The 25,704-nt window shown below is 42.3% G+C and overlaps 1 protein-coding gene across 1 annotated transcript; it reads right to left on the bottom strand.

Moving 5' to 3' along the window:
- Positions 1-881: 881 nt before the first annotated feature.
- YY1 (YY1 transcription factor) lies at positions 882-24,758 on the bottom strand. The gene is made up of 5 exons (XM_056492162.1): positions 23,799-24,758; positions 14,728-14,890; positions 5,701-5,761; positions 3,167-3,325; positions 882-2,074 (listed from the first exon to the last, which is right to left on the bottom strand). Exons 1-5 carry the CDS (start codon positions 24,493-24,495, stop codon positions 1,892-1,894), a joined length of 1,263 nt encoding a protein of 420 aa, XP_056348137.1. The 5' UTR covers positions 24,496-24,758; the 3' UTR covers positions 882-1,891.
- Between the last annotated feature and the right edge of the window lie 946 nt (positions 24,759-25,704).

Here is a 25,704-nt window from a genome sequence, read left to right as displayed (position 1 = left end):
TATATATAAAAGAAAAAATACTGCCAAAATTCTAACGCATACTTTACAATTAAATGTCCCAACTTTCTTTCTACCCCTAATAACCTCAGACTAGAGTTGCAGTGTTCAGATTAACTGATATATGGATGAAAATTCCCTTGGTCTTAAGTGCAGTCTCTTTATTACCCATGTTTTTTTATCACTACCACCAACACTGGACTCAAAATTAAGTTTTACAGTATTAGCAATGAAAACTTTGATGAACTTTTTAAGAACAGAATTCAGAAAAAGATTAACAACACTTTTTACTGCATTAAAATATGTTACATGCCTCTAAAAAATAACTTATGCATTTCTCTGCATTTTCTTCTGTTTATTAATGTCACATTTTACTATAGTATCTGCTAAGTTTTCTTTGAACACTTGAACAAATGAGAAGTAACCACTCTTAGTTAGACCATCAAAACTCAACTCCATCCAGTTCTCTTAGAACTTCAAGTTCTTGTTTTGAAACAAAAGGTGCCCAATAAGGTTTCAAGACATTACACTCCAAGAAGTTAGCCAAAAGAAGAAACTGTTGTTTTTTTTCCTGGTATGATCACCCAAACCCTACCATTCCTCCACTTTCTACTGTTTACTGCATTTAAATCACCAACATTCCTTACCTTGACTAAACAAAGGTTTCCATTTAGTTATTTCCTGTACTGTTTTACCTAGTTGCTGTCCAGGCACACAGAACACTCCCCACTATACTGCCAAGTCTCCAAATCCACGGTTCCAGTTAATGGAAGTCTAGGTCACTCAAAACCAGAATTACAGTCAGCAATTCTGTTGTTGTTGTTATACCACCTGACGTGGCATTAACTTAACTGCATCACAAATCACTGTAATTGAATGCAAAGTAAAGGAAACTTGAGTTTATTTAGCTTCCAATTTCTGGGAGGTCAAGAGGAACTAGAACTGCTCTGGACAACAAAAGAAAATTGACTGCGCTTACAGATCATTTTCTGCCAGATTCTTTCTTTAGGACCACTGTTTTATTGTTGTCCTTTCTATTACATGGGGGATGTACATATTATCAGGTGTTAATAAACGGTCAGTGCCTGTACAATACATTCTACAACTGAGCACCACTTTCCGTAACTGAACAGGCAAAGAAATTACACTGAACATCAGCATCTGGCAGTATTTCTCCAAAAAAAGTGACTAAAATGGGTTTAAATTGATTAACACTATTAAATCACATCTAATATTTGATACTACATGATTTCATTACAGCTATACGATACAATTATACAAAATGTGTTAACATCAAAGAATACAACCAAAATTAAGATAGCAAACAAAACCTATATAACTTTTTTTTTCTTTACAGGAAAATACTTTTGAAGTATGCATGTAACTGCCCATTCTTTTAAAGAAAATCTACCGCAAGCAAGTTATCAACCTCCAGAAAATCACACATAGCATTACTACGCATATCCCCAAAAAGTGTACAATATGCACACTTGGAAAATACAAAATTAAAAAAAATTGTAAGCAACAGGTGAGCTTCATATTTATAAGAATGTGAAAAGAAGTCCAATTTTAGCACTGTTGTATAAAGAATTGTCTTTTCTGATGCAAGTTCATGAGCTGACCCGTCCGGTTGGGGCCACACTTTACAAAACACCGTGTTCTTGAAACGGGGTTACAGACCAAGGTGGAGCATCTTAGCAATGTCACCTTAAAGTTTTCTGTGTGGTTTTTTTTTGCTTTTTATTTACTACTTATCAAAACATGTCCTTTAGGTTTGTAGGGTTCTTTTTTTTAAAATTCTTTCCTAGAAACAATATACAAAGGGGAGGCGTATTTCTTTCCAATTGATTTTCCTGTAAGATACTTTGAGTTCAAGAATGTTCTCCTCAAACTTTCACTGGTTGTTTTTGGCCTTAGCGTGTGTTAAGATGTGAGATTTCAGGTTGGTTGATTGCGCAAACTTCTTATTGCAGCCGTCAAACGGGCAAACGTAGGGCCGGTCGCCAGTATGAATTCGCACGTGTGTGCGTAAATTGAAGTCCAGTGAAAAACGCTTTCCACATCCTTCAAACGTACACTGGGGGGAGGAAAAGAGACACTCTGTTAGCTAGGTGCAACTCATCTCCATCCCTGATCAGAAAAAGTCTTCCTTAAGACAGCACAAAGCCAGAGGCTGAAGATTGTTACGGGTGAAGCTGTGGGGATCTCCTGTGAACTGGACTAAAATCTGCAATACTTCAGTATATTGTATATACATAATAGCATATCTCTTTTCAAAGAGGGAAATAAATGATCTCCAGCTTGCAAGCAAGCACTTCCACTAAAAACACCTTCTCTGCATGTGAAACAGTACCTACACTGTACAACAAAACCAAAACAGGATTTCACATCAGAACTTCCCCCTTTGAGTGAAGATTTGCAAAGATTCTCATTTTACCTGCTTTACTTTTAAGATGGGCTTGATATAAAAAGGACAGCACATTTAATGTTAAATACTTTTATTTACCACACAGAATATTCAGTGTATGCATCCAAGTGAATGCCTGAGAACTGCAATCAAATTTCTGAAATAACTTATTTTAGAAAAAAATAAATAACAAAAAAACCCACATATCTTACATGTGTTCTGGGGAACACATACATGCTCAAGACCAAGAATAACTTCAAAGTTTTATAGCTAGTATCATATGAAGAGGGCAGGGGACCTCTGGTGGCAGAAACCCACGTGACTCCACATGAAGGGAAAGAGATTCAGCAACTCCATCATTTTGTTAAAAACTGATTAATAATCCTTACTGAAAATTAGTACCCTGAGGTAACTGAACAAACAGCCCCAAGTCTCAGCTGTCCACAAGTGCTAAACTGAAGAGACGATGAGAAGAAAGAGACATTTCCTTACTTCTCTAGTAACTGCAGACCTCATTTTTAAAGAGGGCAACTTTATATCATTTGATAGGTATCTCCCATGTATATCCAATTTGCCAATTTCTAACCGAAGTTCATGTAAATAATTAAATGATAGCCTAATTAGCTGAAGGGGACTCCCAGGTGCCTCATGTGATTTTAGAAAAGCCCTAGTGTGCCCAAGCCCTGTGGAAGGCAGGGTACAGCACCAGTCTCCAGTGCTCCCAGGTTCAGTGGGGGCACTCTGCCTGCAGGTTACCAGTACCTGAAAGGGCTTCTCTCCGGTGTGAACTAGCTGATGCCGCTTTAGCTTCGAGCTCTCCACAAAGGCCTTGCCACACTCTGCACATACGTGTACTCGAGGGCCATGAGTGTGCAGGTGCTTCCTCATGGCAGAGTTGTCCCTGAACATCTTTGTGCAGCCCTTAAAAAGAACAGTGAAACTCAATTAGTAGATAAGCTAGTTCTCATAAAGAATGTTTCATCTACAGTACACGCAGTTAAAATGCTTTTATATCCTGAATACTTTCTAAAGTGTTGGCCCTGAAAAGAACATCCCTTACATTTACTTTTAAAAAAGCAATACAAGAAAATGAATAATTTGAAAAGCTGACAAAAAAAAATCCTAAACCCAATCTCAAACAAAAAAAATCCCAAACCCTTTCCTCACTCGGTATTATGAGCCATGTGCAGTTGAATAATAGGACAGTCTCATGGAAAAGAAGCAGCTCTGAGAGAAGCAAATTAATAAACCAAACAAAAGCACTTAACAGGTTTCAGAGTATAAAACAAACACAAAGCAAAAATCCAATAAAAAAAAAACCAAAAGACAGAAGGAGAGTTCATGGAGACCTATGATATACTCTTCAAAGTGCTACATTCCAAGAACTACAATACTACAATATATTACATGGTCTCTAATATACTACAGATTATTCCCTAGTACCAAATGATATGTGTACCATCTCCCAACATTCTGCCCTCTTCCTTCTGTCCTCATTTCTGAGAGCAAATGGAGCAAGAGGGTTTCCAGCACATAGCAACTTACAGGAGCTATCTTGTCCAATCTGGCAGCAGCAGACTGATCACTGCCACCCTGAGACAGAGAGTGCAACTGCTGCTGCGGTTTAAACCTACAAAGTGATACTGGGCAGACAAATAAGATGGGACTACAGCGTGAGTTAGTCTCAACTCAGTCCAAAAGCAGAAAATACATTAACTCAGGTATAGCATCAAAAATCTTAACCTGGGGGTCAACCCTGCATTGACAGAGGAATACCACTTTTGATTTCACAGTACACTTAAGCCAGCAGTGGCCTGGGGCTCTACGTCCTCAAGGTTCAAAATCCCTCATAAAATCCTATCAATAATCATAAATCATATTTGTACTACAAGTGATGCTGTTTAAACTTACATAAAACTAGTTTGCCAACATCACTGTGTTATGAGGCATAACATTTAACAACAGTATCTAAAGGACCATTAAACTGCTAATCTTAAATTCTGCAGGCTTTTTTCTTTTTTTCCTAAACAACTACATTTAAATATGTTTTGTTTCTTACAAAAAGGGTGAAATGCCACTTTCAGGAGTTCTCTCTTCAGGCATTAGAACCTCTCTGGCTAAGTATGAAGTATTGTGCCACATAGCAGAACTGGGTGGGGCAAAGCAGCACCAAAGTAAACAGACCATCAACATTTTTTTGCATTTATTTCAAAGTCCCTTGCCTCTGAGAGCAGCAGGTACAACTACAATATTTTTATTTTGTTAAAATGAATTCATAAATACATAAAGCCTACAAACACTACAAGATAGAAAATGGAAGGATAGAACACTCCCCACATCCCCTCCCAATTAAGATGAAGTTGAAGCTATGAAAAAGTAAATCAAAGAAATGAAGGTAACACTTCCTTGGTAGAAAGCAACTGTTGCTGTATCTCTGCATACTGTATTACAAAAAAACATGGCACTCTTAGAATGTGGAGAATTAGAAATCAATATAAGCATAAAGAGGAATTCCTTACACCATGGCTGTCAGAAAGTAGCCTTCTATTCATGCTCTCTAATGGAAAACTCCAATAGCTATCTGCCCTGATTATTTGCTTAGCCTCACACTTATCTAGACCAGAAGTCAGCAAGATTGTGTTTGTCTTTTTTTTTGTTACAGACTAAGTCAGCTAAGAGAAGCACTACAAAAGCTGGATAATGCAGTAAAGCCATAGCCTACCAATCTAGGTGACTGGCAACATTTATTCAAGACAGAAGCTTCCTTGCTACCAGTGGATCAGAATACATCTCCAGGATGCCTGCCTCTCTCTTTCATGATGATGCACTTTCCAGCTCTGTGGAACATAATTCAGAGTCTTCCAATAAAGCTGACTTTGGCATCTGCACCATAAATTGCTGATTCCTGATCTAGACTCCAAATCTGTCATAGTTTCCAAGCAGAGGATATATAGATCTTAGGAACGTACTTTGAACAGCTTTCAGAACATTCTTTCAAGTATGTATTCTTGGGTGTCGGGAAATCACAACAGTAAAACCAGCATGTTAGGGACTGTGCATCATGGTTACCAGAAGATTAGGGATGCACTAACCTTAAGACAAGGAATGGGAATAATTTTATTATTCAGTGAAAGGTTTTAAAGGAAGCCTCTAGAGAATGACAACTAAAATATATTTAATGGAGTGTATACTATTAGCAGCAAGATATTTTAGTTATTCATTCTCAAGAGAAAACATCAATACAAAATTCTGATCTACAAATTACTATCTACTCAGAAGCTGAGCACTTCACTTACTTTGTGAGGACAAGCTATCGTTCGTGGAGCATCATCTTCTTTAATTTTTCTTGGTTTCATTCTTAAAGATAAAAAAAATAAAACAAAATATTAGTAGAAATACATTAGTGACTGCTCTTCTCCCCTAAGTGCCTACATAATGAGCACATTTTATCCCCCAGTATTACATGTGTCAGTGGTATTCACTTCAACATTTTCAAAACCTTCACAAAAATATTAACAGTATAATTCAGCATTTGGAATGCTCTGCTTTTCCAGAAGGACCTCTCAAATACAGAATAAGGCATTTAATAATATCCTCTTAATCTTCTGAATATGTGAAAGTTGAGATTTTTTTCCTGACATATGCTAATTGCAATTAGGAGGTTAGGTTTAAAAACTCCATTTTTGTTGTGCCGGTACCCATGTGGCCTATTCAGCTTCACTTCCTCTTCATCCATGCAGCAGGACATGAAGGAGAATAGGTTTAATTATTCTGCAGTATTTTCATCACACAAAACTTCTAAAGAAAACTCTATAGAAGCAGGGAAAGCAGAATCAGGCAAGTTGTGGAATCTACACAGAGAATGTAGACATCCATTTTAACCACAGAAATGGTAATTATTCTTACTTTAAGCTATTGTGCACTCAGATTTCACTCCTGGCAACTGACAAGCAATCACCAATTTACTCTTGGTCACTGACAGGGACCTTCACTATTATTTTAGGGGTGTCACTAATCCCCACTGCTACTTAAGGAGCCCAGCAAACTACTGCTTGTATGTGAGATCTATTTCACTAACAGTAAGACTCTGTACAAAACAATTTTAGAACTGTGTTATAACAACCACCTGTCAAAGTCAGAAGAGCCAGATGTGATTCTGGGGAAGTGAACTGCACTTTCAGCTGTCTTTATTTCTCAAACCTGTGGTGCTGTCCTCAAAAAAATTAAAAGAAAATGTTTATCTCCATCTAACTCTAGTGGTAGGTGGGTGTAAATAAATTGACCTCCATACAGCTGAGATTCCCTTAGGTAAGCAATGAGATTTTGCATATTCCCAAACTTTGCTGTGGAAGCAGAGCTAGTCTGTTCATGTGGGTTAGTGAACTGCTTTTCCTGCAATACAGCACATGACAGTTCTGTGTGACAAGGTGGCTATGTATCACACCTGAAAGTCAATCCACAGGGGGTGTGGTGCACCCTAGTACAGATAGAATGAGTATACTCAAACAGAGTGAGTAGCTTGAAATTAACAAAATAACTGGTATTATCAGAATCACTCTTCTTAATGTTAAGAAGGAAAAGTGTTTGTGCCTATCCATGACAGTTTTAATCTGCATGAGTTTTATTTCTGGAAACTGATACACAAGAATAAGGTTGGGGGAAGAAATTTCCAAGCAATACATATATGTAATTTTTTACATCCCTTTTTTATTAATTTATATGAGAATGGCTAAACAGCAACTCTTAAACACTCAAAAACTTCCCAAGAGCTGTAGGGAAAATAAACTACAATGCCTCCATTCTGACTACAAAAGCATTTGGTTTTTGCAAGCAGAGTCCTGACTTTGGTACTGTCACATTTCTTTGGCTGAAATCTGCTTTCAGCTGCTTCCTTCACATGCACTGCTGAGAGAAGAGGGTGAACTAAGGCAAGAGCAGTGAAAAAACTCCCTCAGAAGTCCTAAAGACCCAGGAAAATCATCTTACAACTGCCAGTGAAGTGATATGTGATGGACAAGTCTCCTATGGCTCTGTCAGCTATCACTGGTCCCTCACTCTGAGTCCTTTCAGTACTGCACATGGAGCACAGTTCAAGTGAACATCTACAGACTAAAGCACTTGACAGCCACTCCACAGACAACACTAAACCTCAAGGATTTAGAGGTTGCTTTTGTTCTTTTCTCCAAGTGGGCACACGGGAAACTCTTGCTTGCCTCAGCATCTCCAGACTACACTTAGCTTACAGAGCTAACCTGAAGAACACCAGTCTCCTGCAAGGTTACAAATACATTTACAGATATTAACAGTGACTTGTGAATGGGTGTAAGGTGTTTGTGTTGACAAAGCTACAGACCAATTCAGTTGACCTTATTGATTAGATTTAATTTATATAATCCAACTGGAACACAGAATGGATATGCTGTTTTTAGTTTACAAAATATCTAACTCCAAACAAGTGATTGGGATTAACTGCCTGCACTCCCCAGTGACGTTCCAGACTCAACAGTACTACAGGTACTGAGGCTGTAGGAAAACACACATATACAAAAAAAGCTGTTTTTACAGTACCCCTACAGAAACCTTTCGATTTTCCTTTAGGATAGGAATCTCCTTATTATGTCTCTGTGATTTAAAAAAAAAAACAAAAAAAAAAAAACACGAAAAGGGACAGAAATGAGCATCTGTAATTGTTAAAATGGTCACAGAAGAATGATTTGACAAGATAGGACATGAGAGTGAGAGAACAGTGTGTCATGATTTAATTCCATTAGAGAACAAACATCCTTAGGAGACAAAGCTGGTGCCAAAAACACCTCCTTCTAATTCAATCAACCTGTTAAATGTTGGCTGAGTCATTCCCCCAGCCCCAAAATAATGAAGCAAAAAAAAATTCCTTAGGTCTGAGATCTGTGTTCCTGACATGATCAGAGTGAGTAAAACCACTATTGTTCCAAAGACTTAACTGGCCACCTGTAAAGAGAGTGACTAGACCAAGAGAACTGCTAACAAGAGATGTGGCAAATAGCTTTAGAGGGCAGTGCCTGTGTTTTCATGCTTTGTGTTAAATCCTCTTCCTGACTCTTGTATCTTACCTCTGGTATTAAGTCAATGTTTGAAAAAGAAATGCTGCAAACAATGTCATCTCTAACAGGCTGTAAGGGAGCTAAAGGAAATAACTGCAGGTGAACTGGATGGGACAGACCACAGCATCAACATAAACCTTATATTTTTCAGTTCAGTGTATGAGCAGGCATAGAACATGAAATGTCCATCCAGGACTTTTTAAAGTTCAGGCTTTGTTTCTAAATTAAGTAGTATCAACCCAGTGATATACTTGAACAATTTGGACACAAATAACAAAAAGTTAAAAAATGATCAATTTTAAATCTTCTCATTTTTCATGGAAGCCCAGCAAGTTAAGCCTAAAACATGGAACAAGACTCTGCTTATGCAGAGAGTTCCACAGATAAGCAGGCTTATCTACAAAACTGCAGTAGACAAAGCAAAAGGAGAGATGGCAAATACTGTCCAGGTTGTATCTCAGTGCCACAAGCAGGAAGGAGGGAGCTGCTGGACCCTTTGCACACGTGGAGAAAAAGGCATGAAGGCATGAATACCACAGGTACAGTAGATCATTTTGTCAAAAAATGTCATCTTGCTCACAAAGGTGAAGAAGCCACATGAACAATCCATCAAAGAATTTAAAGACTTACATATTAAATGTATTATAAAAAAAGATTTTGGTCTTACTTTAAAATTAACTTTCTGCAAAAGGAGACCAGACTAGAATCTGTGCTGTTGATCTTAATTACACTGGTGCAGGTAGCTCTTGCTGCTGGTGGTTAGACTTTTGGCTCCCACCCAGTAGAGCATCTCTACCAGCTGCATCCAAGTTTTCTTAGGCTGAAACATTAATCAAAAACAGAACTCTAACAAATATCACTATTTAACACAACTACAGACACACATTAATACTGGGGTGGAACTTGAGAAATAGTTGCCTTTGCAGAAAGTCAATTTACATGGCAAGACCAAAATTTTCATTTCTGCAGTAAGTTTACATGCATTGTGCCTAGTAGAGGCAACTGCAAATCAATTAACTGTGAAAATCAGGAAGGGCACCTTTTGGATCAAGTCACTTGGACACTGCAATTAAAAGCTACATCTTAATTTTTACTGGGGGAGTGGAGGGAGGAAGGGAATAGGTGAGGAGGCAGGAATGTGTGCAACCAATAGCTTTACAGAATGAGGTGCATAAAAGCACATTCCCTTATGCGTAAGGAAGACTGAGTGAAAGCACAGGTATTAAACCACTCAGTTTCTCAAAATAAAGAAAGCAAAATTGTCACTGTGTGGTATCTCGAAGCTAAATCTAACTACCTCCTTTTATCTACACAGCTGAACTGAGAGTACTTAACCTTAAGAGAACCTTGATCCCCGCCCCAAATTCCCATTAAACTCCATAACCTATAGACTTATCAATTGATGCAGTTTTAAAAGTCATCCATAGATGCAGTATGAAAACTGGGAAGAAAGGAAATGCAATTCAAATAACAGTATAGAATTCCCCCTTGCTCCATAATCTCTCCCCTTTTTTGCCACTGCTAAAGAGTGTTCTGTGTTCTCAGCTCCTTTCTGTTCCCTCTGGACATAAAGCTAACCTCAATAGCTTTACTCTCTCTCAGGCAACTCCTTTAACACATCCTAGAGGTCTCTGATGACCAGCAAGATATTCATCTGTGCTGATGGCCACTCCCCCTCCACCTTCCCAGGAAGAGGTGGAAGAAATTATTCTCTCTCAGCAGTGTTACTGGCACTGCTGGTGTGTTCCCCTCATTCTGCCATTCCCCTTGCACTGCCCTGCTGAGAAGAACCAACTTAAGCATCGCATCCTGTGCTACTGCAAGAGTTTATTTGTGCTGCACAACTCCTAGAACTGGCTAGACTGGCTTTTGGATAAACAAGATGAAAGGGGAGTGGCACAAAGTGTCCTAGGAATCTATCTACATACAACCCAAGAACAGCCAGTATCTTACCTGCTTCAGTCACACTTAGGAAGAAAACTGCTGTAAGAAGTTCTTGCACTCCACAATTCTGACAAAAATTATAACTAGGTTTGTTCCAGTTACGAGGAATATATGTGTAAACATGGACAGTGACCTGTGCAGTGTGGCACAGAGCAGAAGATCTCCCCTCCCCTAGAAGGGTAAATTGTCACTTTACTGCCCTTGAAGCTTCTCTGTAACAAGAACAAAACCAACACAAAAGCATACAGCTTATAAAGCAGCCTAAGTCATAAATCTGGATGACCAGAAGGCTTTGTCACTTCTAAGAAGGGTGTCCAATTTCAAACCCTAATTCAGTTTCCTCTCCTTTGTTTTCTATAGGTTTGGAAAGTGGATAGAAAGGAAGGCCAGTCCTCACAATGGCTCTCCTTCAGAAAAGATACCAAGATCAGCAGAAAATAAAACCTCAACGAATAAAGTTTTTACCACCAGGACCCATTACTGTGCCTATTTCCCAGCTACAGGATATTCCTTCTTATTTCTTTGTTTTACCAATGTCTGTGTTCTGCTTCTTCAGCCAGTTATGTTTTTGGAGGACAAGAGGGAGGGAGGGGGCAAGCAGTAATATCCTTATCCTAAGTTTTCACTACAAAGCAGCTATGATTTCTTCACAGCTAACTACTGAGCTGTCATCAATTTAGATTAGCATGAGCGTTTTACTCCACTTGAAGGGATTTCCAGTTTCCCAGTCAAAGCTATCAAATGAAAACATGGTAATTTATCAGATTTTGTCCTTCTGAGCAGATCACTCACAATAAACATTTCACATTCTGATATGAGTGCCCAAGAGAATTTCACCTTTTTCTTTTTCATTGCATTTTTAAAGCATGGTAAAGAGAATTCAGGACTCCTAAAACAGAATAAAGTAATCTGTAAAAAGTTATAAACTGACAGCCAGGTATAACTTATGGTCATTCATCTGTGCATTACTGAACATGCTGATGTTCTGACACAGCCTATTTATTCACAATGTTTTCAATGGAATCATAGAATGCATAAAAGCTTTTCCAGGAAAAACTGTCAGAGTTCCAGTTAAAGGATGCAGATTCCTGTTACATGACTCAATGACATATGCTCCAAACCAGGCAATGAAAGACAACTGTGTAGCAAGAGACACGGCAACCACTCGGTCTGCCAGAGCCACCGATCTCTGAGCACTGCTGCCACAGCTGATGCCCAATTTCTACAGTTCTGAATTCTTTTTTTTAAAGGGTTGCAGAGCTACAAATGACTTCAAACATCAGGTTTGTCCCTGCATTACGTTTCACTAACTAGATCATGATCAGAATACCAGAACCTTGCTCAAAATCTACTACCACTAGAATTCAAGCTTTGTTTGTTTAAGCTTAACCTCAGAACTTTGCTCCCAATAATAAATGCAAGCATTTCAAATCAATTTATCCTTAATCAAAATAAGCTGCATTTGTTATAAAGAGTAGATCTAGCCTGGTTTAGAGGAGGTAATTTCTACAAATGTATGATGAGATTCCTTCTCACTTTAATGAAAACCATAAAGCAACCCTACCAAACTTTCTCTCAACTACACATAATGCACTTAGCATACAATTTTACTAGCCAGTTCACACTTCCTTATATGTGGACTGCCACAATTCTTTTTTCAGGTAATCTAAATACAAATTTGTAATTCAAAACCTTACAGCACGTGAAGCTACTTAAGTTTAGAAGCAATCTTCAAATTCATGTGCTGCTAAAAGTTTCCAGAATACAGCTACTGAGAATTTTGAACTTCTGAACTGTAAAGCAATGATCAATGTTTGACAATTTCAGAGAAATTTACACTAAACAAACACATTCTTTCAGCATGAAAAACTGTACTCCTTGAACCTCCAAAGCCAATTCTAGTCATGTAAACCAAATTTTTTCTTCCAGCTTGCCATGCAAAGTGATACTGCACATAGCAAGGTCAACAAGACAATTGAACAGTAGTCTGCAGAAATCAGTACTTGAATCCATCTCATTAGCTAAGGAGTCCCTGCAACACATTTCACTGCAAGAGAGCAAGACCTTAACAAGAAATATTCAAATTCTAACACACCCATACTCTTCAGTCTCAGAATAAACACACACAATAATTTAAGATATAACATACAACTGTAAGGCAAGAGTAAAAGTTTGACATTCATCAATTTTGACGAAGAAATCAAATAACCTTTCTTAGAAAATGCATTAAATTCTCATGTATCTACAATTAAGCTAGGAGAACCATTTCAGGTTTTGAGCAATTTGGTGATATTCCTAAAGGTGATATCCATGCAAGTTGCTTCCTCTATCATCATGCATGAAACAGATTATATTTTATCTGCTGTAAGAAAAGAGGCTCTCCACATAAAACTGAATCCTTCCACTACCTACTACAAATCCCAGCTCTGGAACTTAGAATATTCTACTAAAAATATAGGAAGGTAATAATTTTAAAATACTGCCAGAAGCCACTATTTTCTCAATAGAAACCTAACTAAAATATTTTACAATACTCAGAAATATGGAAACACATCTGATAGAGGCAGCCTGGTCATTTCAAGAAGCCCAAATTCTGACAACCATTTCAAGTATTCAACTCAATCTGAAGGAAAAAAAAAAATTCAGTATTTGCATGGAGAACATCTGGTGAGAAATTATTACTACTTCCTGACAAAATATAGCTATTCAATACTTCAGTGTTTAATAGAACCAGAGGTTTTAGCATGTTTTAAAGGAATGGAGAGCATCACTCTAAACACATGATGAGTAAAAATATGTAAGGAACAGCTTAGAATTGGAACACTGTGTACACTCAAGAGTATTACTTAAACATTTGCTTTCATAAAAAACTGTATGAACTCCTCAGCAGGTCCAGAGAAAAGTATAGTAACTTTGAAAAATGATAGTAAAATACAAAAGCTAGCTATCAATAGCTAGAACCACCCATGACTTCATATGGAACCCTATTTTCAGCTGTTTGTGATGTGCTTTTATACATTTCCAGATCAGACAGCCTGGAGGAGGAAGCAAGCCCTGCAGAACTATTTTATTAGGAGCCTTCAAAATTCATAGTTCAATGGCTCTAGTGAAAGTAATTGTGGGATGAGGCCATGCTGTTATTTCTCCTGCACAAACACTACAGAGTAACAGGACAAAACTTGTAAAAAGCAACAAGATCAAAAAGGTGAAACAGGAGTAAATGCACACACTGACTATCCAGATCCAGCCAACCAAGGAGCCTGACCAGAACTTTTATTAACAGTTCCTGCCACCTAGCAACTACCTCTCTCTCTAGTAGGTAGTAAGGATAACATCTGATTGTTCAGCTGCTCTGAGTGTCACAACTGTGCAGCCGAGCTCTGAAGAACAGCTAGCTGCTGGAAAAATGAAAATTTAATGTGGATTTACACACGTTTTGCTTTAAGTTTGGGAAAATGTGGCAGTAGCAGCCGGAGACACCTGGAGGCACAGCACAGCCAGCCCCACCGCGGGGCTCCAGCGGCTGCTCCGCCGGCCCCGCGCTTGCCCTCTGGTGGCCACGGGCTGCCCCGAGCACCGGCACCAGAGCCGGCCCAGCGGACACTTTCACTGCCCCCGCCCCGCTGCGAGTCACACCACAACCATCTGAAAGCAAAAGTCACCTTGTCACCCAGGTCAGCCTATTGATACGTAAACGAGCGACAATTCTGACTCACCAGAGAAAATCCAAGCAGTACAGTTACCAACTGTGAAACTGCAATTATCAGCGGCACTTGAAAGTGCGGGACACACGATTTAAGATCTTGCAGAGAAAAACGAACAGGAAGTGGCATTGCCAACTAAATCCTGCAGCCTTGCTATTTTGTACTGAACAACTCAAACGCCGCATTTCACTTATTGGATCCTTTGGTTCTCAGGAATTTAAGGCTACTCACACGAAAGAAATACTCTGTCATGTGAAATCACAGAATTGTTGGGCTTGGAAGGGATCTCTAGAGACCATCTAGTCCAATCCCAGGCTGGGTTACCTAGAGTGATGAGTGATGCAGTCTATCGATGTAGTTACGTCCTGTCTTACCTAATGGAATTAAGGGCTGGAAGACACCGAATAATTCACCGCTGAATATAAAATCCTGTTATTTTAGTTCAGAACAGAGTAGATGATGCTAAGTCCCTTGTTTTAGAAGATAATTAAATGGAGTAATAAGCCATACTAAATGTACCATTTCGCCTGACAGTTTCATAATTAAGCCAGTGAAAAGAACACAATTTTAAAGCACCTTTCTTCCTACTTACCTAGCAAATTCAGCCAGTTGCTTGGGGTCTGAGAGGTCAATGCCAGGTATTCCACCAGGAGGAAGTTTCTTCCCTGTCATGTACTCTGAGTAATCTGGAGGAGAATTCTCTCCAATGATCTGCTCTTCCACCACTGTTTCATGGTCAATATCTTTTTTATCATCTGAAATACACAAAATATGGAATTCAATATATACTAAAGATCAAAACAGCATACAATTTATTAGGCTACATCTCAGTACAAATTCACTATTGCTGCACATTTAAAAGAATACACTGCATTTCCAGATTTCCACACTAATTGTGAAGAGCAAAAAGACACCCATACAGTTACAGCCTGAAGAACACAGAAAGAATACAGTGAGTGAGGGGAAAAAGCAGAAATTGCATGTCTACTTTAAACACAAGGAAATACAGAAATTAGTAGAACAATCCTATTAATGTTGGCTGCACTTGAAAGATAATGTACTTTTCCTGAAACAATGCCTAAATATTTAATTCCCTTAATCTTCACTATACCCACGCTGATACTCAGCATCAGTCCCTAACTTTGCAAGCCTATCAGAAGAGCAGCAGACACTTACCCTAAGATGTCAGGACTACTGATCTTTACTTCAGAGTCTTCAGACTTCCCTGACCTCCAACAGAAGTGTCATAGAGACAAGAAATTTAAAAATAACTGCTGATGGGCTTCAGCACCTGCCTGTAAAATTAAGTTTTTCTACCGCCTGCAGACAGATCTCGAAGAAAGCAAATAACTCAATTGTGTGTCTCTCTCCAACGGGGGCTTCTTCCTTCTGTGACAAAGGCCAGCCTAAGCTCTTTCCCACTCCACTATGTAAACAGCAGACTGGGATTATTCAAAGCTTTGATCTGCAAGCCAGTTAAGATACTGCTTTCTCTGCTCTAGAGCTCCTCCTATGAATTTGTGCTCAAGGACTGCAATGAAATCAGGTGGAAGACCTGCTGTTGCTGTCTACTCACATTCATACCTTAGAAAACATTATACTATGCATTCTATCTCTTCTTGCTATTTTATAACAGAAACTGAGAAAGATAAAAATGAGAGAGAACAGAAACACTCATCTATGCTCCTCACCGCAGCAGAAAGAAACAGCAGCAGAAAGGAACACAGAGCACCTACCCTGTTTTCCACCCTCAAATACACCTGGGACAACAGATGTATATATGGCTGTAACTACTCAGCTCAATGTAATAGAACTTGACAGCATTTCTCCTACTGTGTGTATGGGGAGCAGATTCTGGAAATTGTTTTATACACAAGAGGCTGTACAAAAATAACAGGAAGTTTTATTTTACAGATATTGTTAAAGCAGTGGAAACACAAGGTGGTAGGACAGAAATAGTATTTCATCAATTTAAAAAAAGATAGGAAGAGATAAAGCAGAAAACAAAAGACAAATTTTTTTTTTTACTTTTCCCCTAAACAGAAACACAGGAAATAACATTAGTCATTACTCAGTAACTTAGGCTAGGAAAGAGAGAACAAGACAAGCAAATAAAAGAAATATACCACACAAAATTTCTCTTCAATTTGTAATGCCTGCTTTTAATGTTTGCCACCGAGCTATTTCTAGAAATGTTACTGCTAGTTTGAGGTTTAATCTGATCTACCAGATCAAATAGCAGTTCATGTATATTCCATGGTGAAAGAGGAAAACAGACTCCAACGCTGCAAAGACAGAAGTGTAAGTAAGAAAATACTATCTGCAGCATTAAATTCAAAATCAACTACAAAACTATTGATCTTTTTAGTTGTCCACTCACCACCACCACACTACCTTTCAGTCCCTACCAGTGCTTTAAAAAAGCAATTGAATTTGCCTGAAGCAAGGATTATATGTTAAATTTTACAGCAGTTGAAGTAGTTACAATTTAAAGTCAAAAAGCCTCTAGATTGGCAACAATTTGTTCTTTCTAACAGAAGCTTGACAAAAGATTATGTAGCAATCCTACACCTGGAGGAAGGACCCGGAGCTCAGAATGGCACAGAATTTTTACAAAACTAAAAGTGACACCTTCTCTATGCTGTAGACTAGAATGAGATCAGCTGCCCTTAACAGTGGCCATTTCAACAGCTACCCAGAACGTGCAGTTTGACTGTTTGATGACATTCATAATACAGACAAGTTTTAATTTCCTGCCTCACATCAGATGCTTGAGTCAACTGGGAAATTCTGTATACGTTCTTAAAGATCGTTTTGTTCCCTAGTGTAAAGGTTTGCTATTCCTCAGTGCTTTCTTGCTATCTAAGGACCTAACTGAAAGACAGCCTTCAGTGCCTTTACTTCCCAAAAGCCTGCCAATAGAAGTAATTCCACAGCTATTTTAATTCCACAGCCTACTAGACCAAAACACAAAAAACTATAAACATATTACTTGGATAGAGTAAAACATAAGAGAAACTACTGTTTAGCATATTAACAGTTATATGAAAATAAAAACCACCACATTTTCCTGTAACACAAAACTGCATCTCTAGAGCAACACACACCTCCACTTCTAAAACCAAATTTAAACCAAAATAATAAAATACAAAACAGTTTCCTTGAAGCGTTACATTAGGCTAGTACTTCAGTAACTCTTTAGTATGGTGAACATCCTGTGACATTATCAGGTCACTGGAAAAACAAAGTGAAAACACACAAAAGAAACTCCCCCACTCTTTTGGGGGAAGTTTGGAAATGGAAAAACTCTACCAATCTCCTCTATGCTAAAACTTAGTTTATTTGTGATGGCCTACCAACCTAGACTAGGCAGCTCAAAGTCTGGAGGGTAAAGTGCAAGCAAACTTTCACTTAGGCTGAACTGATCATTCTCGCTGCAAACTGGGCAAGTTAACTGTTAGTTGTTTTTTGCGTTCAAGCAAGTCCTGATGCCTACTAAAGGAAAATTATTTCCCCCTTTTGCTGTCATGAAGCATGAGAGAATCAAACATCCTGCATCCCAAGCAAAGCAAAGCTAAACACAGACACAACCCTGAAATCACAGTGACACCTCTGGATGCCACTCATGCAAATTAAGTACAGACATAACCATGGAGCCAGTCGGGAAAAGGAAATTAACTACCATATATACTATTTGTTGGGGTTTTTTTTGTCTTTTTGTTTTGTCCCTTAAAATCAGCTGAGAATATAGCAGACTGAAATATAAGGCATTCAGCTGAAGCACTATTCTTATAGATCCACTGCAGCTTTCTGTAATGAATTTGGAACACAATTTCAATGGCCTCCCCCTACATCCTTCTATGCCAACTTCATTAGGATAGATACTCAGTCTAAACTGGGCTGTTCTGTGCACCGTTTTAGGACATACCTAACACATCTTCTCATGTTCAGTGTCCTTCCACCTGCACGTCTCTCACTGCCCCATAAATATGGGCAATACACATACCAAACTGGATCCACTCAGGCCCTTTAAAGCAAGTATGTCAAACATCTTTCTACAAAGATCAGTGAAAGCTCAGTGTTTAGCCAGTTGTCTCTTTTAACTACTAGTAAAACAACCTGAAATCTTAAGGGAACCAATCCCAAGTATCGAATGAAGAAAGAAGCAAGATTACTGGGATAAAACTAATAACTCCATGCAACAAATCAATAACAAAACATGGCAGAATCTGCTTCCCAAGACTTTACTGATCACATCTTGCCCCTATTACCTCACTTTCTCCATTTATTACAGCCCTTCTGTTACACAGAAAAATCCACCCACCTTGGAATCCCATTATTTTGCGCATTTCTTGAGTAGTAGCTGACAACTCTGGAACACCCCAGCTTACTAAGATGACCCTCTTAATTCGCAACTCAAGAAGCTCTGTCATTATTTTTTCCCCAGTTATTCTTGGTTTTATCATATTCCACTTCTAAACTGCCAAACCTCCAAGCTATCCTCCTCCTCTATTACTAAGCAGGGAGAATATATTGTTGTTCAATCAGTTTTCATCTGAGGAAAACAGGGTGCAAGAGGGAACTCAGGAAATACACCTGGTAGCAAAACAATGACACCTGATCCTACAGCTTCCTCTTCAAATTAAAAGACATTCTACTCAGCCACTAAAAGGCTGAACAACATTTAAGCTTAAAGTATGATCACAGTTAAACACATTTGCTTTTAGGAAGAGCTGAAAAGCAATTACAGGATAAAGGATGTATTCGGCAGCTGTGCAGTACCAAGGCACTGTGGTAACAGCTTGGTTATTGCTACCACATTGCAATCTCCTCAGGCAAATTAGTTCATTGGTCATGTTTGGAAGCAAAGAACTGTAATTAGCTTGTTAAGTAATACAGTTATTTAGCAGACACTTCTGAATGTTAAAATTCCATTTTGCACAGTATGTCATTTTTCAACCTAAATGGCTGCTAGGTTACTTTTCCCTCTGACGTGCCTTGCACACAGATGGAAAACGGGTTCTTCTTTCCCTGTGTCACCCATCTCTTATTTCACACCACTGAGACATGAACTGACAAAACCAGTGCATATATCAATAGTCATCATCTGACTTCAGCTCTTATGTGCCGAAGCACTGTGACCTTCTGAATGGTCAGCACAGGAGTGACTTGAGCGCCCCAGGGAAGGATCCAACAGCAAGTTAGAGGATTGCAGTCTGATGGTGGGCTAAGAAGCAAATTAATTGAATTATTTTAGATGGTGAACCACATTCATTTCACTTTCAAAACTGAAAATACATTTAAAACAAATGCAGAGAACAGTCTACCTTATCACTGGAAAAAATGTCGGGGTAGATTCAATACTTACAGCAGAAGCCTATCTCATTGTCTTAATCAGAGTCAGAAATAGATTGTCTTCTTAATATTTTAAACCAGAGAATCATTTTCTGCCTCCATTATAACAAACTTTAGAAGAAGCTCATTACTTATCTGTCATTGCAAAGCATTTTGGCCACCCTTGATACAGGGCCACAACTGAACTAAGTGACTCATCTATCATTTATACTACATAAGACAACTGGTCAGGCAGCAGATGGTTATTTTTTTAATCCCTGCAATCTGATGAAGTAAAATGAAAACCTTTCTATTTTTTGAGAAAGTTTAAGAAATTTTGAAGAACTTTCTAGAAACCCAATATGAATTCCCCAAGCTTCCAAGTAAGGGTCCACAGCGCAGGCTTCCTGTATTATCAAAAATAATTTCCAAACCATACATGTAACTTCTTTCTTTCTCATGTAGAGATGGGACACCTCAGCAGTTAACAACTGTTGGGCAAGGGGTTGTGCTACTTCAGCCCTTAGCTTGCAGACTATCTAACAAAAACAGTTTAAGCCAACACCTATTTCAGGTTTGAAAGCTTGACAGAGTCATTACCTAGAAGGAGATGTAGTTACACTAATCCATTTTTTCGCCTTTGAAACTTAAGCCCCAATTGCTTGAAATTTCCAGCATTTGGTGCAACCAGCATTTAAGCACCACCTTCCCAAATGTTCCTGCATGCAAGAATAAGTTTTGCAAGCACCATCTGACAAAGTAATTTCTCACGATCCTTCCCCTCCCCCTTCACTACTGTGCACTCAACCTGGAAAAAATCACTAAAGACAATGATTCAAGCTGAATGCAGCAAAGGTACAAATAAATTCCACTTGATAAGAACAATTTTTCTAGTACAAATTGGGGTGTCTCACTTGGAGAGTCCCATTAACTACATATATATATATAAATATTTGATATAAAGTAAACACACTATAGGAACATAATTGAACTATCCACCATGTACCCTCTTCAACCCTCAGAAATACACCTTCATTCACTTCTTACTTTCATGAACACACCAAGAGAGACAAATAAATGTATTCTGAAGAACTGAAAAACTGATCTGAACTAGAACAAGGCACTCCTGTTTCAAACTAAACACTTCAGTCATGGGACACAAGTTTGATATCACCATAGATACGAAGGTGATAAGAGAAGTTAAGGTAAGTCTAAATTGTTGCCAACAACAACACTGCAATTTCTAAGTAACCACATAACAAGGCAAGGATTAAGTAGTCCCCTTTAGTCACATTGCTATATTTTTCACAGATTATTTCTACACATTCCAAGAGGTGCTACAAGACACATTATACTCATTTATGGAAAACGATTTATGGTTAAATTTGTTACCACCCCTGTACAAGCCAATATAGTAGCACCAGCAAACAGTAACAAGGAATTAATGCACATTGTCTTCCCACACTGTGGTGAGCAAAGTGTTCTTCTTCCCAATTCAAAATCCCATGCAATATAGGGCTCATTGTTTTATCCTGATGCATGGCCTCATTTATCACTTGTTTTTTGATTAAGTTTTCACTTAGCTTTTAAAACGGTTAACTGAATCAGTGTGCAAGCAAATCTTTCATTGTGTCAAAATACAGATTCAAACCTACTATATTTCTTCAAAATAAAGTAGTTTAATTATTTAGGGAAACTTCTGAACTACCCTTTTGCAAACCACTCTAGGATTTCTTGGTGTTTATTTAGTTTGATGTTTTGGGGGGGTACACAGGTTGGGGTATTTTTGGGTTTGAGTGTATATCCCTCTGCCTCAAGTTTTGTTTCATTTTCAATTTCTCTGGCAAGAGTTCAGCCTCTGAAGTTTTGGGGGAAAAAAAAAAAAGCAAAATAGAAAAAATAAAAAAGAAGAAGTCCCCAGCATTTGACCACATCAAACCCCTTCCATAACATTAAATAAGCTGCGTATGAGGTGTAAGAGCCTGTCTAATATTCTCGGTAAAACTTCACAACACTCTCAACTGAGCACATCATTACCCAGGCTGTTTGAAGCTGGGGGATGGTGCCTGCATGCGCAAAGGGAGGGGAGGTCAAACTTTCTCCCTGTATATTTGATTTTGCTTTTGGAAGAGTTTTTTTTGGCAAGTCAAGTCACACTAGGTATTCTTTATTCTTCTGCATCATGGATATAATCGAGTTAAATGTAGCAATACAATTCAATGTCCAGTAAATTATAAGTAGGTATCATTCTGACTGAGCGTGCATGGTCATGCTCCTAAACAAGAAAACCACCAAAATCAATAAAGCTACCCCTGATGTAAAAGCTGTGTATGTAGGAAGAGAAGCAAATTTATTGATTATATACATGCTTCACTTTGGCCAAGTAATAATCAGCACGCAGTCCTACGGAAGCATCCTATCAGGCACTCTGAATTCCTGAGTGCAAATGCATGCTAGAAATTGTCAATTGATCTCAGCAAGGTCCTGTATCCTGCCAGCTCATGAGTCATACAGCCACTTGCATTCAGCTACCTCCAGCAGCTTCCACAAGCCAGCAGACTATATTAGTTTTTATTATCTTTTATCTTCCTTGGATGGTCAGTTGTAAGAAAACTATTAGGAAGGGAATTTATTCAGTTTCATACAGTGATACAGAAGCACACAGAACACCATCCTATACTAAATAGTATTTTGGAACCTCTTTATCAAGAAGTAAGTAACTTAGACCAAACTCACTGGGCTATCAAATTGACATGCCAATAGTGTCAGATACTCTGTGAAACTTGCTGAAGTAGTCACCTGTATTTAAAGAGAGAGTAAAAATCCATAGTACTGTGCTTTTCATCTTTTCAGGCAGGAGAATTCAGCCATCCAATACACTTTCCCTTCTACACTGCCCTTTCTAATAACTTCTGGTCATTTGCAAACATCACAGACTGCAAACATTTTCGACAACAGCAAAAGCATTAAGAGCATCTCTATCTTACTAGACTCTTTCTAAAAAATTCGAAAGAGCACAAAATTATGATATGCAAGAGAGATTACCAACTAACTATACAAAAGGCACCCACCAATTTAAATAATACATGAACTGTATTATTCGACCTTTTTTTTTCACATTTATGTAACTTATGGACAGAGATATGACTTCAGAACTTTGCTGCCAGCAATACATTTTTGTAAAAAGTTAAAAAAAAAAAAAAAGTGGGTAGGGCAGCTGCACGCCAGCGTTATTTCAAGCCCAATAGATATTAAACACCTTCACAAGATTTTATTGCCTTTAAAAGACACTCCCACACACACACCAAAAAAAAAAAAAAAAAATCCTCAAAAAAACATAGACTCTCCCTGTGCCTACTTAAAAAGCTTATTTAAAGCTTCAGACCTAGTCGAGGAAAAGCCCGGCGGTTTCCGAGCGCCAGCCAGGAATTGCCCCTTTCCTGGCCGCGGCTCCCGAGGCCGGAGGTCAGCTCCGGAGCCGCCCCTGCCGGCTGTCACCCCCGGCGCCCCTCGGGCTCCGCAGGGCCGCCCGGCTGCGGCCGCCCCCTCCGAGCCGGCGGGAGGCGCGGGCAGCCCCGCGGGGGCGAGGAGCGGCTTCCCCTCGCCGGCACCGCGGGCTCCGGGCGGGGAGGCCCCACCCACCGCAGCGGGCCGGGGCCGGGCGGCCCCCGGGCGAGCTGCACACGGTATTTCGGGGTTCGCCGTGCCCGGGCCGGGAAGAGCCGCGGGGTCGGGTCTGCGGCCGCACATCGCGGTCACGGCCCAGCGCACACGCTTTACCCAGGGCCGCGGGGAGGGAGCGACGGGAGCGGAACGGCAGGCGGGGAGCCGGGGAGGGGCGGCGGGACGGGACGCGGGGGAGAAGGAGGACAGAGGGCGGCGGCGGCCGGGGGAGGGGAGAGCGGGCGAGGGGCAGGCGCGGAGCGGGCCCCGCGGGGAGCGGCGGCGGGGCGGGGACGGGGGGAGCGCGGGGAGGTTCGCCCCGCACCCCGCCTCCCCCTGCTGCAGAAACTACGCCATTGCGGCCTGGCCCGGGAGCCGGCGGCGCTGCCGCCCGCCCGCCCGCGCACCCCCCGCCGCCGCCATCTTGGCGGCCGCCGCCATGTTTGCCTCCTTCCCCCCGCCGCGGCCGGGCAGGAGCGGCGGCGGCAGCGCAGACCCCGCCATCTTTTCGGGGAGCCGCCATACTTGCCCTGGCGATGAACATGGCGGCGCCCATCGCACACATCAAAACATGGCCTCCCTTCAAAACAAAACTGTCCCGGCCGCACCGCGCGGCCACCGGCGGGGCCCGCGGCCCAGGGAGGGAGGGGTCCGGCGCGCACTTACCCGAGGCCCACATGGTGACCGAGAACTCCCCCTCCAGGGTCTTGATCTGCACCTGCTTCTGCTCCCATTTCCTGCCGCCGCCGCCCTCGGCCCCTCCGCCGCCTCCCCCGCTCAGGTAACTCTTCTTGCTGCTCTTCTTGCCGCTGCCGCCCTTCTTAACGCGGCCTCCTCCGCCGGCCGAGGACGAGCCGCCGCCTCCGCTCTTGCTGCCGGCGGCGGCCACAGTGACCAGGGTCTGCTCGATGTACTCGTCCTCCCCGGCGGGGGCCGGCACCGGGATGAGGATCTGGTCCTCGAACCCGTCGTCGGCCCGCAGTCCGTCCGAGTCGTCTCCCCCCACCACCTCCTCGCGGGTCTGCACCAGGATCACCTCCTGGTGGTGGTGGTGCAGGTGGAGCTGCCCCCCGCCGCCGCCGGCCGCGCCGCCGCCCGCCCCGCTGGGGTCCCCGTCCGACACCAGCGGCTGCAGCGCGATCATGGGCTGATGGTGGTGGTAGTGATGGGGCGGGTGGTGCGGGCCGCACTCCTCGCAGCACTCGTCCTCCTCCTCCTCCTCCTCGTCCTCCTCGCCGCCCACCACGGTGGTCTCAATGGTCTCCACCGGGATGGTCTCCACCTCGATCTCGTGCAGCTCCACGATCTCGGCCGGCATCTCCGAGCCGTCCGTGGCGATGTACAGGGTGTCTCCCGAGGCCATGGCGGGGCGAGGGGAGGGAGAGAGAGCTCCGCGGGCGGCGAGGGGGCTCCGGTCCGCTCCCCTCGGCGGATGGTGGGGCTCGGGCTCCTTTCGCCTGCCCTCCTTCTCCTCCTCCTCCCCCTTCCACACAAACACCAGCGCCTCGCAGCCAGCGACAGGCAGGGAGGGAGGGAGGAGGGAGGGAGGGAGGCAGCACCGCCAAATCCCGGCCGCGCTCCCTCGCGAGATTTCCGCCGCTGCCGCCGAGGCGGACCCCAGCCCCGGAGGCCGCTGCCGCCGGCCTCGCCCCCCCGCCGCCAGGCGGCCAATGGCAGCGCCCGCCGCGCCCAGGCGAGAGCGGCAGCCAACGGGGGCGCGCCGTGCCTCAGCGCCCCGCCCCCTCTGCCTCCCGCCGCCCTATCACGGAGCGCAGCGGGCGCGGGGCGTGCCCCCCGGCGCTCAGCAGCCAATCGGCTCGCGGCGCTGTCTCGGCCCCGCCCCTCGCCGCGCGGAAGCGCCGCCCCGGCCCCGCGCCCGCGCGGGGTTCCGTGCGCGCTGGGCAGGGCTGGGCCGGGCGGGCCCGCGCCGCCAGGGGGCGCTGTGGGCGCGCGGCCGTTAACGGGCGGGGCGCGGCTCCACCGGCGGGCGCGCGCCGTGTCCCGGGCCCGCGTCCCGGGGAGGCCTCGCGGGAGCTGAACCGCCCGCCCGGGGCCCTGCGCTGCCGGACGGGCGGGCGGGCGGCGAGCTGCGGTTGAGCCTTGGGACGTGGGCAGGGCCGGCGCGTTTGAATTTTACAGTTGACCTGTTACTGGCACGTGGGAATTTTTCTCCCCGCTCTCGTTATTCCTTCTCTTTCCGTTTGGAGAGCGGTGCCTTCCCGCAGCCTTGCACCGGAGGTGCGCCCGGTGCCGCCGGCAGCCCGGGGCCGATCAGCGGCCGAGTGCCTCAACTCGCTTACCGAGAAACAGCATTTGGAGTAAGTGAAGCATTGCAGTTCAACCACTGTACAAAATTCCAGTGCGTGAAGTGATCCCCTCATTTGCATTACCAAGTGTAGGTGTTTAATTATTGGCACGCCTCTCCATGCCTGAGCTTCCGAAGGCAGCACAACGCTCCGTGCCGTGCAAACGCAGCAGCTCCGGGCTCCGGTCGCACTCCGCTTCCTTCCCCTTGTGCCCGCCGCTGCAGGACATCCTTTCTCCACCCCTGCGAGGAGCTGCCGTGCGCAGA

Source organism: Oenanthe melanoleuca, chromosome 5 (genome assembly GCF_029582105.1).
Source record: "Oenanthe melanoleuca isolate GR-GAL-2019-014 chromosome 5, OMel1.0, whole genome shotgun sequence".
Lineage (NCBI taxonomy): Eukaryota > Metazoa > Chordata > Aves > Passeriformes > Muscicapidae > Oenanthe > Oenanthe melanoleuca.
This window is presented reverse-complemented; position numbering and strand designations above follow the sequence as displayed.